Source organism: Balaenoptera borealis (genome assembly GCF_965194805.1).
Source record: "Balaenoptera borealis genome assembly, chromosome: 1".
Classification (NCBI taxonomy): domain Eukaryota; kingdom Metazoa; phylum Chordata; class Mammalia; order Artiodactyla; family Balaenopteridae; genus Balaenoptera; species Balaenoptera borealis.
This window is the reverse complement of record NC_138860.1, coordinates 82,431,503-82,444,333: the sequence shown is the minus strand read 5'-3', so window position 1 is coordinate 82,444,333 and position 12,831 is coordinate 82,431,503. Positions and strand designations below refer to the sequence as shown.

The following is a 12,831-nucleotide window of genomic DNA, read 5'->3' as shown; positions in this document are numbered from 1 at the left end:
AGGATGCCATGCTCTCACTGCCGAGGGCCCGGGTTCAATCCCTGGTCGGGGAACTAAGATCCCACAAGCTGCGTGGCACGGCCAAAAAAAAAAAACAACACACCCAAAAAGGCAGTACAGAAGTTGGGTGCTCCACAGTTAAATCATATTCATCAGAACCCTCTCTGTCTCCTGCTGAAATAAACAAAATCCCTAACATTTCTCAAGAAATGTGAGACATTTCTGAGCTTAGACTTGACAGCCAAGCCCACAGGGAGCAAACTGAACAGAAAAAAGTAAAAGGTTTAAAAAAAAAAAAACCCACCCAGGAGCAAATCTTTTATTCCCAGCTTCCGATAAACCCACTTCCTGTTATTCTGTCCAGCTGTGTAACCTATGCGTAAAATAAGAGGTATATTCTCTTATAGCTTTGTGATATATATTTTATATATATATAAAGCACATAAATATATATCACAAAGCACAAAGAAGGTGCTTTGTGATATATATTTTAAATGAAGGACCTTTTAAATTCACCAATATAATATTTTTTAAAAGAGCAAAGGAAAAAAAGCTAGTAATTCTTAAATGTTAGTAATTTAAATTTTTAATAAATTTGAATTTATCCTCTAATTGAATACATTAGTTTTGCATTACTAAGTAAATTTATTCAGATAAACTGTTTAAAACAGAGCCTGGAACTTAATAAATGTTCAAATATTAAATGCTAGCTACTACTATTATTACATATATTTCGTATTGGACACTTTGACTTTTATTTTTTTAATTTTTAAATTTTATTTATTTTTTTTTTGGGAAAAGCAACAAGTTACATACCAACTTTTGACTTTTAAATACAACTTTCCTTGTGAGTCTGCGTGGAAAGGTGCCTTGCTTATATGTAAAGTTTAAACTTTTTCATATATCATTTCACATGTCCTGAGGCTGCTTGGTGTAGAAAGCAGACCACTCAGTCTGGAGTGGGAAGATCTGGGTTCCAATTCCTGCTCTGTCTCTTGAAGAGTCTTATGAACATAGGAGAGTCAGAATCTCTTTGATCTTATTTTCTACCCTGTAACAAGGGGGTAGTATGAGGGTCCCCTAGTTTCAGGGTTTTGTGGTGATTATATGGGGGGAGAAAAAGACATTCACTTTTAAAAAGCAAAGCACTTTCCCTATTATCAGTGTGGCTCCACAAAAACAAAAAACAAAAAACCTGAGATAATATAGATAAACTATTTACTCCAATTAAAGAGAAAGAGAGGAATAAAAACCAAAGGACAAAGAAAGGTGAATCAAAACAAAACATTAATTTTTTGTTTTTTAAGAAAATCTTTTCCCTCAGTTTTATGTAGAAGAAAATCTTTCCTCCTATTCCTTTCAAGCCTCTGATATTTTTTAAAATTCTGACTAAGTTCATTTTCACTTCCTTTCATTCACAGATTTCATTAGAGGTCACAGTCCAGTGACCTTCAGGGTCACAGCCTGGCCAGGGTACACCCTTCCCAAATGTGATGCCTTATCTCTGTAAGCAGAGAGCAGGAAACAGAGCAGTGCTTTCCTGCTGCAGCTCGGTCTCACTCTGAAGCCTGTCTTGACCCTTCCAGGGTGCTGCAGTTACCCTCATGCTCAACTCTTCTGAGACTATGCTTATGGAGCCTGAGCTTGACAGCTTTTCTATCTGTTCTTAAACAGAAAAGACAAAATCTTTAATGTGTGACCAATTATTCCCTTCCCAGGCATGAAACCCACGATGTTCAAACTCAAGGCTCCCTTGAGTCAGCACTTAGAAATTGCATTTTTTCATTACAGATTAAAGAATGTTTTAAGGAAAACTAGGTGAATAGATAACTTACTCTAAAATTGCACAAATAAATCTAAATAATTAGTTTTTTAAGTATTGTTTACACCAACTTAAGAGAATTATGAATAAAAGGGAAAAGTTTGACACAAAAAATGACAGAGTGATTGCTCAACTCACAAGTTGGAATTATTTCAACTTGAAAAGTTACAAGAGTAGTCAACTTTGGTTTTAGGAGGTTTGCGTTGAGTGGCTTGGCTCATGCCAGTGATTAATACTCATTCCTTAGTAATTAAATTTTTTTGCTCCAATATCGTAAAGCTTGTTGAGAAATCAATCTTCTACTATAAAACAGAGGATCACATCATGTCTGCAACTTTTAACAACTTAAAGTACTTTAAGTATGTGTTAGTCCCTTGGTACAGATTTATGACTCCCATTATGGATGTCAAAGCTTTGAAAGTGGCCAAAAAGTGTATTTAAATAATCTTAAAACTGAAGATCACATTCTGAGCAGATCTGCAAATTCACAAGTGTCATTTTGCATAGAATTAGAAAAACTTTAGAGACTCCCACAAATTCTAAAACTGAAGGACACAAAACCATTAGGGATGTGAACTAGATATTCTGACTTTAGTTTTGAGTCTAATTTCTGCTTCTTCCACTCAGCAGGATCTGGTATAGTCCCTTCGCCCCTCTTCCCAAAATACACACTGGTGATTATTTTTTACTACGTTCCGAGTGAGTGTGAGATTTCAGTCTGTATGAAGCAGCTCCTGGTTACAAACCTGTTATCATTTGCTGTGCATCATAGGGCTCCATGTATCCATCATTCTCCCCTACTCTCTCTGCATCCCTTTGGCCTTTCGTCCGTTTAGCATCATAAGGGTCAGCATAGTCTTCTAAAATGATGACCTGTAAAAGAACCAGACAGGGGAGTTGCTAAGGACTGTCATATACCAGAGTGACAATGGTATCAGAAAGACTGCTAAAAAACCTGCAGACCCAAAAAGAGGTCAAAATTTCCAACCAGTTCTGAAGAGCTTTTGCACTTGATTATGCTATTATCCACCCAGTTGGACAAACATCTGGTTTATTTTGGTAGTATAATTGACTGGCAACAATCCATCTAAACTCTCCTGCTTATACCCAAGGCTCTTCTCACCTCCCTCTCTCTCCCCAAGCAATAAGGCATTTGCTGGTTAAAGTGTAGCAGGGGTGGATGGCAGAAGGTGGAAGATGTCTATGGCTTTAGAGCACAAAAAAATGAACTGGTCTACTACATTTTCCACGATTTTGGTTTTTTTAATGCCAACCAGTTGAGCAATATAGCCATGGTTAAGTCAGCCCATCACCCACTGATACTGAACATCCACCAGCACTGGCTAGGCACTGAGAGGGAATAAAATAAGACCAAGACTTACTTTTTGTCCTCAAGGAATTTGTAACAGCTCTAAAGAGGCAGGCTTCATAATAAGAAGCCTAAGAAATAGGTCAGAGCTAAAGAGTATTGTGGGAGTTCTAGGTTCAATAATTTACAGGCAGACTGATTCTCATAGACTACAATCAGATAGAGTTTTGATCCGTATTTGCTACAGAAAGCATCCATCCTTCCAAAAATAGAAAAGTGCCTGGGAAGGTGGTGTGAGTGCAATAGTTCTGTTCTGCAGCAGCTGGGTGACAATGTGGGAGCTCAGGGAGTCTGAGCTTGACAGGTGCTTCTCAGGGAGGAAGAGCTTTATGGGGAAAAAAGATATATTCATTTTTAAAGCACAGCACTTTCCCTATTATCAATGTGGCTCCACAAATAAACAGCTAGGATAGTATAGATAAACTACTTATTCCAGTTAAAGAGAAAGAGAGGAATAAAAACCAAAGGTGAATCAAAATTAAGGGAGGAAGCCCCAGGCCTTGGTAGAATCTCTGATTACATTCTCCAAAGAGTTCACAGAGAAGCACCACTGGAGCTGGCAGAAGAATCCAGATAAACAGGGAGAAGTGAGGAGGAGGGGACAGCCTGGATGAGAGTCCTCTTCCTGGGAGGAGATGGCCTAAGAAACTTTAGACATCTAGAAGCGATGACCAATAACCGGGCAATCACTGCAGAGGGCTGTGGTTACCATTCACTCCCTCACTCCATTCTTCTTGCCTGAACACGTGTACTGCATCCCCAAGGTACAGCGAGGAACACGAAGCATGATACTCAGTGCTTGGCTGCAAGGTGCTTACAATCTAGTTAAACACATGGAGAGACCACTGACTAATGTCTGGACAAGCTGGTCATCCTTCCACGGCTCTCCTGGCAGTGTCTGGCAGGGGGGTAGGCATGCTGTAAATACTTGTGGAGAGAATAAGTGGAGGAATGAATAGAAGTGCCAGTGCAGACACACGTGGTATGTGCTACCACTCCTGACTCCATCCGGGTGGGCCACATGTTTGAAGCCTGGGCAAGAGAAAATTAAAGTTCTCATGACAGGGAAGTGATCGCCTGGGCTGGAGTCTGAAAGCTGGGTGTGAGCTCTTCTCTCTCTCCTTCACACAGAACAGCAGATTTAAAAACAAACGAATAGGGACTCCCCTGGTGGTCCAGGGGTAAAGAATCCACCTTACAATGCAGGGGACGGGGTTTCGATCACTGGTCGGGGAACTAAGATCCCACGTGCAGGGCTACTGAGCTCTCGCGCCTCAAACTACAGAGCCCACGTGCTCTAGAGCCTGCGCACCACAACTAGAGAAGAGAAAACCCTCATGCCACAACTAGGGAGAAGCCTTAGCACTGCAACTAAGACCCAACGCAGCCAAAAAAAAAAAAAAAAAAGAAACAAAACCCCAACTCATCTCTGTAAGAATGAAGCGGGTCTCTTCACATGTTCACAGTCCTTTTCTTAACTGTCTCACACTGGACAGCACCCAGAAAACCTCCAGTGTGTAAGAAGCAGGAAACACCTTCTGTCCTGATCTGTAATTTCCCTTCAGGGCATTTCCTTGTCCTATTCTGTAGCCTCCGCAGTCCTTAGAGCCCTGTGCCCCTTATCCTATATGGCTCCTGCACAGCAAATGTTCATGGGATGAATGAAAGGGCTGTAATCTTGTGGTGCTAGTGAAGGGCTGAGAAACCCTTTACTGGGTTGAAGTGCAAAGAACGATGGCGCTTCCAAACTAGCAGAGAAGGGGGCAGTTGAAATCAGTACTTAAACAGTTTAGAGGTTACCATTCCTTATGCTCAAGAAGGATAAAATTTACACACAAATCTAGCTTTGCAATTCCCCTGGATTTCTAAATTAAAATAAACCACTTCTACAAGGGGATCAAATTTAACAAAGCACCCAACTGTCTCATTCAATTATTCTTCTAAACTGATAACAAAATTAAATGGAAAGTACATTTCTGCCAAGTTCCCCAACGCTAGAAGGCGAATTTTTCAAGATTAAAAAAAAAAATCTAATTATTTTAAATGGTCACTTAGGAGTCATCAAATGTTACAGGGGGTAAATACATCCTCACCTTCTCTGAGGTATAAAGAACCCTAGAGTTTAGCGGGTTGACGATGCTCCCTTCCCATTGTTCCGCTTCAGTAGGGGAGAGGTGGTCCAAGGGAGGTTGTATTCTTACCGTGTCTTGCTGCTTAATAATCTTGCCCTTCTCCAGTTCGGGTCCCAGGGAGGAAGGGGAAGAGGACGCGGAGGAAGGGCTGCTGCTGCTACTGCTGCTGCTACTACTGCTGCTGGGGTAGTTGCTCTTCCCATTCTTCTCCTGAGTGTCCACCTTGATGAGCCTGTTGATGTAGGTGCTGCAGCCTGAGCTCTTGGCCGCGCCCCGGTGGGGCTCCTCCTCGGTGGCCCGGGAGTTCTTGCGGCCCTTGCCCGCGGCGGCCTGAATCAGACCCTGTAGGCTGTCTCGGGATAGCCGGCTATCCTTGGGGGGGCCGACCCCGGCCCGGCTGCTCCCCAGCTCGGCCGCCGAGTTCTTTCGGCCCTTGCCCGGGGCGGGCCCCGCGCCGCCCGCCTCCGAGTTCTTGCGCAATTTGCCGCCTCCCCCGCCGCCGGGCTTGGCCCGCTCCGACACTGTCTTCAGGTTCAGGGGGAACTCCTTGAACCACTTGGCCGCCATGAGGGGGGCCCGGCCGGCGCGGCTCAGGAGCGTCGTGGCCGCGGAGCAGGCGAGCGAGGAGGCCCAGCTTAGACACGGAGAAGCGCCAGGGGCCGGGGGCCACTGCATTCCCCGGGGCTGGGGCGCTAGAGGCCGCGGCGAGGCCCCGCGACGGCTGCTCCGCTCGTCCCGGGCCGGCCGTCGCCTACTACCCGCAGGGTGGGGCCCCTACGGCCCGGGGCGGGGGGCTCGGGGCGCCGAGCGGGCGGGCGCGAGCCGCCGCTCCGGACACGGACGGCGACAGGCACGACGCACCGGGGCCCCGCCCGAGCTCGTCTTCAGCGCCTGCACGGCTGGGGGCTCCGCGGGTCTCCGGGGGCGGCGGGCGCCGGGGGCTTCCCCTGCTTTTTCCTCCCGAAGTGGGAGAGGCCGGGCCCACGGAAGCCCCGGGACAGCCCTGCCCACACTCCCGGAGACCAGGGGAGACGAAGCGGAGGCGGCAGGAGTGTCCCCGGCGCCGCGACGGACGGTGGGCCGCCAGCGGGCAGCCCGCCCTCTCCGCGCGCCCCTCCCCTCCGAGGCTGGCGCCTCCCCGCCCGCCACCTCCCGCCCAGATCCGGGGGCGCCGGGGTCAGCGCCTCCGCAGAGGCGGGTCCGGGGTGCGTGTTCGGGGGAAGGTAGCAGCAGCTCTACGTGCTGACCGGTTGCGCCCGCGTGGTTAGGGCCCCCCACTTTTTGGGCAAGCAGCTCCCCATCTGCACTGAGCCGGTCTCGGCTGGACGCTGCCTTCAAAGGCAGCCCAAGTGCGCCACGTGCACCTCTCCCACCCAGGATGGGAGCCCCTCCACTCCTAAAAGAGCTAGGCGCGCGCCACGGTCACTCGCTCCACTCTCTCTGCAAGCATATTTTGGGGGGGGGTGTGGGGGGAGGGTGTCTATTAAAAGCGGGAGCAGGGCCCGCGGGCGCTTGCTCCCGAGCCGGTGCAGTTACGGTCCCAGCGAGCACTGCCGGCGCGGCGCAGCTAGCACACAGATCTTCCCGCCCGGCCGGGCTGCAGCCGCCCGGGGATTGGCTGCGGAGGGGCGGCCCCGCCCCGTGCCCCGCGGGCGTCGGAGGAGTAGGAGTGCGCTGGAATGGGCCAAGGCTTAGCGTCTGGGCTGCAGGCTGGATGTACCTGGCAGGGGGGAGGTACGGCTTTTTGGTTCCTGGCCCCGGGCTGCCGGGCAGGCGGTGGCGGGGACCTGAGCGTTGGGAGGCGTTTGTGGAAACTGCACTTCTCATTTCCTCTCCAGGGTGGCGGGGCGCGTGTTACCCCTCGGAGCTTGTCGCTTGCTCTCGCCAGGTGCGTCTGCAGAACTGATTTTTAGTGGGGTTGGTGGGTGGGAGTGGATAGCAGACTGAATTTAAAAACTTTAAATTTAAAACCTTTTTAGCTTAAAAAACTAAACGTGCTGTTGAGGCTAAAGCAATACGTTCTAAATCCAATACAAGCCATGGGGACTAAATGATCCTGGCCACTCATTGGCTTCATTTGTGTGGGCGTTGGTTTGTGAGGTGGAGTGGGAAAAGAAATGCTTGCTTATACCAGCCATTCTTGAAAATGTGCCTTACCTTAAAAAAAAAACAACTTTATTGAGGTATAATTTGCATACCATAAAATTCACCTGTTTTAGGTGTACGATTAAACGGTATTTAGTATATTTACAGTGCAGCCATCACCACAATCTAATTTTAGAACATTTCCCTGTTTAGAGCATTTGGGGCGCCAAAAGGAAACCTTGTTAGCAATCACTCCTCATTCCCCGCCCCCCCCCAGCCCTAGGCGGCCACCAATCTATTTTCTGTCTCTACAGATTTGTCTAGTCTGGACTTTTCATATAAGTGGAATCATACAATATGTGGCCCTTTGTGTCTGGTTTCTTACTGTAGCATCACGTTTTTGAGATTCATCCACATTGTGGCATTTATCAATATTTTAGTCCATTTATATTGCCAGATAATATTCCATTCTTTGGGTATACATTTTATTTATCTGTTCATCTGTCAACTGATGATCATTTGAGTTGTTTCTTTTTTAAAAAATTTAATTTATTTTTGGCAGCGTTGGGTCTTCGTTGCTGCGTGTGGGCTTTCTCTAGTTGTGGCGAGCTGGGGCCACTCTTCCCTTGCAGTGCGTGGGCTTCTCATTGCGGTGGCTTCTCTTGCTGCGGAGCACGGGCTTTAGGTGTGTGGGCTTCAGTAGTTGCAGCACGCAGGCTCAGTAGTTGTGGCACAAGGACTTAGTTGCTCCATGGCAGGCATGTGGGATCTTCCCCGACCAGGGATCGAAACCGTGTCCCCTGCATTGGCAGGCAGATTCTTTAACCATTGCACCACCAGGGAAGTCCCTGAGTTGTTTTTTTTTGGATATTGTGAACAATGCTGCTGTGAATATTTGTGAACAAGTTTTTGGTGGACATCAATTTTAATTTATCTTGAGTAGATACCCAGGAGTGGAATTGCCGGGTCATATGGAATTCTCTTTAACTTTTTGAGAAACTGCCAAACTGTGTGCCAAACGGCACCACTTTACGTTCCCACCAGCAACATGAGGGTTCCCATTTCTCCACATCTCAACACTTATTGTCTGTCTTTTATAGTATAGCCCTCCTAGTGGATGTGATGTATCATTGTGGCTTTGATTTGCATTTCCTTAATGGCTAAATATGTTGAGAGTCTTTTTCATGTGCTTATTGGACATTTGTTTATCTTTGGAGAAATGTCTATCAGATGATTTGTCCACTTTTAATTGGTTTATTTGCATTATTATTATTATTATTATTTTGACTGCGCCTGGCTGCATGCAGGATGGTTCCCTGACCAGGAATTGAACCCAGGCCTCTGCAGTGAAAGCGCCGAATCCTTACCACTAGACCACCAGGGAACTCCCTATTTGCCTTATTATTGAGTTGTAAGAGTTCTTTATATACTCTTTGTCTTTTTTTTTTTTTTTAAATAAATTTATTTATTTTTGGCTGCGTTGGGTCTTCATTGCTGCACGCGGGCTTTCTCTAGTTGCAGCAAGCAGGGGCTACTCTTCGTTGTTGTGCCCAGTCTTCTCATTGCGGTGGCTTCTCTTGTTGTGGAGCACGGGCTCTAGGCGCCAGGGCTTCAGTAGTTGTGGCACACGGGCTTAGTTGCTCCGCGGCATGTGGGATCTTCCCGGACCAGGGCTCGAACCCGTGTCCCCTGCATTGGCAGGCGGATTCTTAACCACTGCGCCACCAGGGAAGTCCTACTCTTTGTCTTTTTAAAAACACAAATAAGACACTTTTCCAGACCAAGCAATAGAGTGGAAGCTCATGACTTTTGAGTCATATGGTTTGAATTCAAAAAACAGGCTTCTCTATTTATGAGCATAAATTAAGTGATCTTGGACAGACTACCAGATTATGGTCTCTGAGCCTCCAGGACTTCATCTGTACAGTGGGGTAATAATGGCAAGTTCTGAGAGTTTCCATGAGGATTAAATGAGACAACGTACATTAGCTGTTTAGTTAGCATAGCACCTGGCAGGCCCTTAAAGGCATCTTTGAAAGATTTATGCTGGGCCCTTGCTTGGGAGGTGTTGGTGCCCTCCCTGTTCCAAAAGCCCATAGACTTTTCCAGGGATTACCAGGAAATTGGGAGTAACAGCCATAGCCTGATTCTGCCCATAAACCTCTCTATTTTTATTCATCAATACTTCAACCTTTTAATTATCTTAACCACTGTTAGTTCTGTTTAAACTTAGTTGCAACTAAAGCAGTTTCCTCCTACAGCTGGGAACAATTTAGAGGACAGCGTTACTACTTTCTTTTAAAATTTAACGTTTTAATTTTTGTTTCTCCCAAAGTAAAGAAAAAAAAAATCCCTTTAAAATGACTTTGACAGCCTTCTTACCTGCAGGAAAAGAACCAAGGGCTAATCAGTCATGCCTCTGCAATGAAGCCTCCATAAAAACTCAAAAGTATGGGTTCTGAGAGCTTCTGGGTTGGTGAACACAGTAGAGATTTGGGGACAGTGACGCACCTAGAGAGCTTGGAAGCTCTGTGCCCTTTCCCTATACCTTGCCCCATGCATCTCTTCCATCTGGCTGTTCCTGAGTTATATACTTTTTAAATAAACGGCAATCTAGTAGGGAAAATGTTTCTCTGAGATGTGAGCCACTCTAGCAAATTGATGGGACCCAAGGAGGGGTCGTGGGAACCTCCAGTCTATAGGTGGTCAGTCAGAAGTGCAGGTGACAACCTGGGCTTGCAGGTGACTGGTGTCTGAAGCGGGGCAGTCCTATGGGACTGAGCCCTTAACCTGTGGAATCTGATGCTATCTCCTGGGTAGACAGTATCAGAATTGAGTTGCATTGTAGGACACCCAGCTGGTGTCTGGAGCAGTGCTTGGTGGTGTGGTAAAATTGCTCCCCCCCTACATTGGAATTGGTGACCAGAACCCTTAATAGGTTCTGGGGATGAAGATATGGACCACTTTGCTGGGGGGCATGATTCTGCCCGCCACAGCACCTATTCAGTAATGTGATGGTGAATGATCCTGGCATTCCTCTAACTGTGGCTGGTTGGCTTTGCAGGAGAGCCTGTTGGAAAGAAACTGCAGCATGTAAGTTGTTTGCTTTTGCTGATAAACAAGCCTCCTTCCACCCCACAGCCTTCTCTTCCTCCTGCTCCTGCCTCCCAATGCCCAGAGCTTAGGAGTCAACCCCAGCATTTCTTGCCCTTTGATTCTGACCCTAAATGTGCTTTAACAATTAGTGATTAAAAAGATCCAGTGGAGGGCTTCGTGCTTGGAACCTGAGTCTGGAAGGAGGAAGGGAAACCCTCTGTCAGGAAGCGGGTTATGGAGGCTTATGCCGGGCCCTGCTTGTTATGCCCAAACTCCTTCTGTTGGAGTTTGGCCTTGGGAGGTGCAGTGCTAAGACCTGTGTTTGACAGGTCCTGGAGCAGCAGTGACTTCCGACCCTCTGCTGAAGTACTTGGGAAGAATGGAGTGTTGGAGGAACAGAAATCTCCAAGTGAGTTAGCTTGGGGGTTTGACTGGTGCTGGGACCCTCAGTCTATCACCTGGATTCTAATTAATCTACTCAGTTTCTCTTCAAGCATGAAACCTGAGACCCTGCCCTTGCTCCAGTCCGTCACCACGTTTCCTTTCACGTGAGGGATGCATCCCTCTGCCACACACAGTGCGGACCCTCAGGTGCTGTTGCGCTCGCTGCTCCTAACCCCATACTTCTTTTTAATCCTTATCTCCTCCCATTTCACCCTCCACCATCTCCAAAGTGATCTCTCTGCAACCTAGCCGTGTGGATGTCAGCTCTCTGATTAAACCCCTCACCTCCTTCTCACAGCCAGTGGACTCTGCTGAGACTGCTGTGGGCAGCAGTCAGCGATTTCAGCAGTTGGCCTGGACTGCCTTTCTTCCCTCTGCTCTCGCCACGCACCCAGCTGCAGCGTGCGTCTAGCTATTCCTGACTCCAGGCGCCCGGGCCTTTTCGCATCTCCATGCCTTTGCGTGTGCTCTGCCCTCTGCCTGGATTCCCTTCTGCCTCCCTCCTGCATTAACCACCCCCCTTCCTTCCCTCCTTCAGCTGAATGTTAACTTTGAAATACTACCCCCGTTGGTCCTGAAACTACCCCATTGAAAGCGCTGGATTCCGGGTGTGCTGATGACTCGCTGTCCTCCCAGCCCCCAGAGAGTATGCTCCTGCTTTGAAGGCAGTGATATCCAAGGCCAACATTTAACACTGGACCACTCCCATAACACTGATAAGTGTTTGCTGACCCATTGAGTGCTGTATAACCGTTCATTGATCACGGGGGAGGAATGTTTGTAAGGGACTGTGTGTGTATGTCTTAACATTGAGGAAAATGTGTCACTTACCGCATGTTCTAACTCCTCTGAATCCTCTAGCCTTACACCTGCCTTTTTTTTCGCTATTTTTCTTCTTAGGATTCAAGAAAAGAGAGACAGAGGTGTACGTTGGCAATCTCCCGCTGGATATCTCTGAGGTATGCTTCACTCTCTGTGAACGGTTGCTTCTTATCTTCTTTGGTCTGCCCCATATGACTTAAACCTGCCAGTAACAGTTTTACCAGTTTTAAAAGGTATGTTAGAGCTACGAATGTGCAAGTAGTCACTAGTTGGTGACTACGCTGACCAGCTCACAGCCAACTCACAGTTTGCCTTGGACTTCCCACTTTTAGTGTGGGGCATCCTGCATCCAACCATCCGTGTAAACCTGGATGGGTGGTCACCCTCCTTATCGCTTTGAATGGAGGGGCCGCAGTTAGGCAGCTTCCCTTTAGGAAGGGGGCCTTGTGAGGGTTCAATTGCCGATCCTTTGGTCATAGGGAGCAGTGGGGTCTCAGCCAGGAAACTACACTCATTTCACTTTGAAATGAACCAGTTCAGTCAGTTGGCTGTGTACTTAGAGAGTAGAATATAAACAACCATATTTGACCCCCGGAATCTTCCTGTCTATTTGGGGAGGCCAGACCACCAAACCTGAAATAACTATAGAACAACATAAGTCCTTAAAATTTGTAATAAGTGCATTTGAAGTACAGGTGAAAAGAGAACGGAAGTGTAATCTACTGATTTGAAGCATCCCCTGGCTTTTTAATTTTTTTGGAACATTAAAAAATTTGCGCGTAATGCAGAATAATGTGCCTGAGGCTCACTCAGCACCCTAAAAGATAACCTGGTCCTTGCGCTCAAGCTCAGTCTTAGATGAAGGATGAGAGAAAGTAACTTTTGTGGAGCCCCTGCTGCATGTCAGACATTTTTCAAAAATGTCCTGGTCTCGTGCCCCCTTGCCAATTAGCTAAACTCAATCTTCTCTGCTCAAATTGTGCCTTATTCCTTTTACACCAGTTACTATATTTTAATTATCAGAGATGCTCTGGGAAATAGGCTAAATGCTTCATTAGTGT

General features: G+C 47.0%; 2 protein-coding genes across 3 annotated transcripts in view; one reads left to right on the top strand and one right to left on the bottom strand.

The window, feature by feature from the left end:
• The window catches only part of SHE (Src homology 2 domain containing E), a 30,932-nt gene extending 24,527 nt beyond the window's left edge, over positions 1 to 6,405 (bottom strand). Inside the window, exons 1-2 of one of the 2 annotated variants that reach the window (XM_082355401.1) lie at positions 5,285 to 6,405; positions 2,569 to 2,695 (exon numbers count right to left, since the gene is read on the bottom strand). In XM_082355401.1, the coding sequence (XP_082211527.1) occupies positions 2,569 to 2,695; positions 5,285 to 5,998 (841 nt within the window). In that variant the 5' untranslated portion in view covers positions 5,999 to 6,405. The remainder of the gene's footprint in view (positions 1 to 2,568; positions 2,696 to 5,284) is intronic. The other variant, XM_082355402.1, reaches the window with a different exon arrangement.
• A 727-nt stretch (positions 6,406 to 7,132) lies between these two features.
• The window catches only part of TDRD10 (tudor domain containing 10), a 44,864-nt gene continuing 39,165 nt past the window's right edge, over positions 7,133 to 12,831 (top strand). The window contains exons 1-2 of the mRNA XM_082366422.1: positions 7,133 to 10,913; positions 11,849 to 11,907. Coding sequence (XP_082222548.1) covers positions 10,739 to 10,913; positions 11,849 to 11,907 — 234 coding nt within the window. The 5' untranslated portion in view covers positions 7,133 to 10,738. The remainder of the gene's footprint in view (positions 10,914 to 11,848; positions 11,908 to 12,831) is intronic.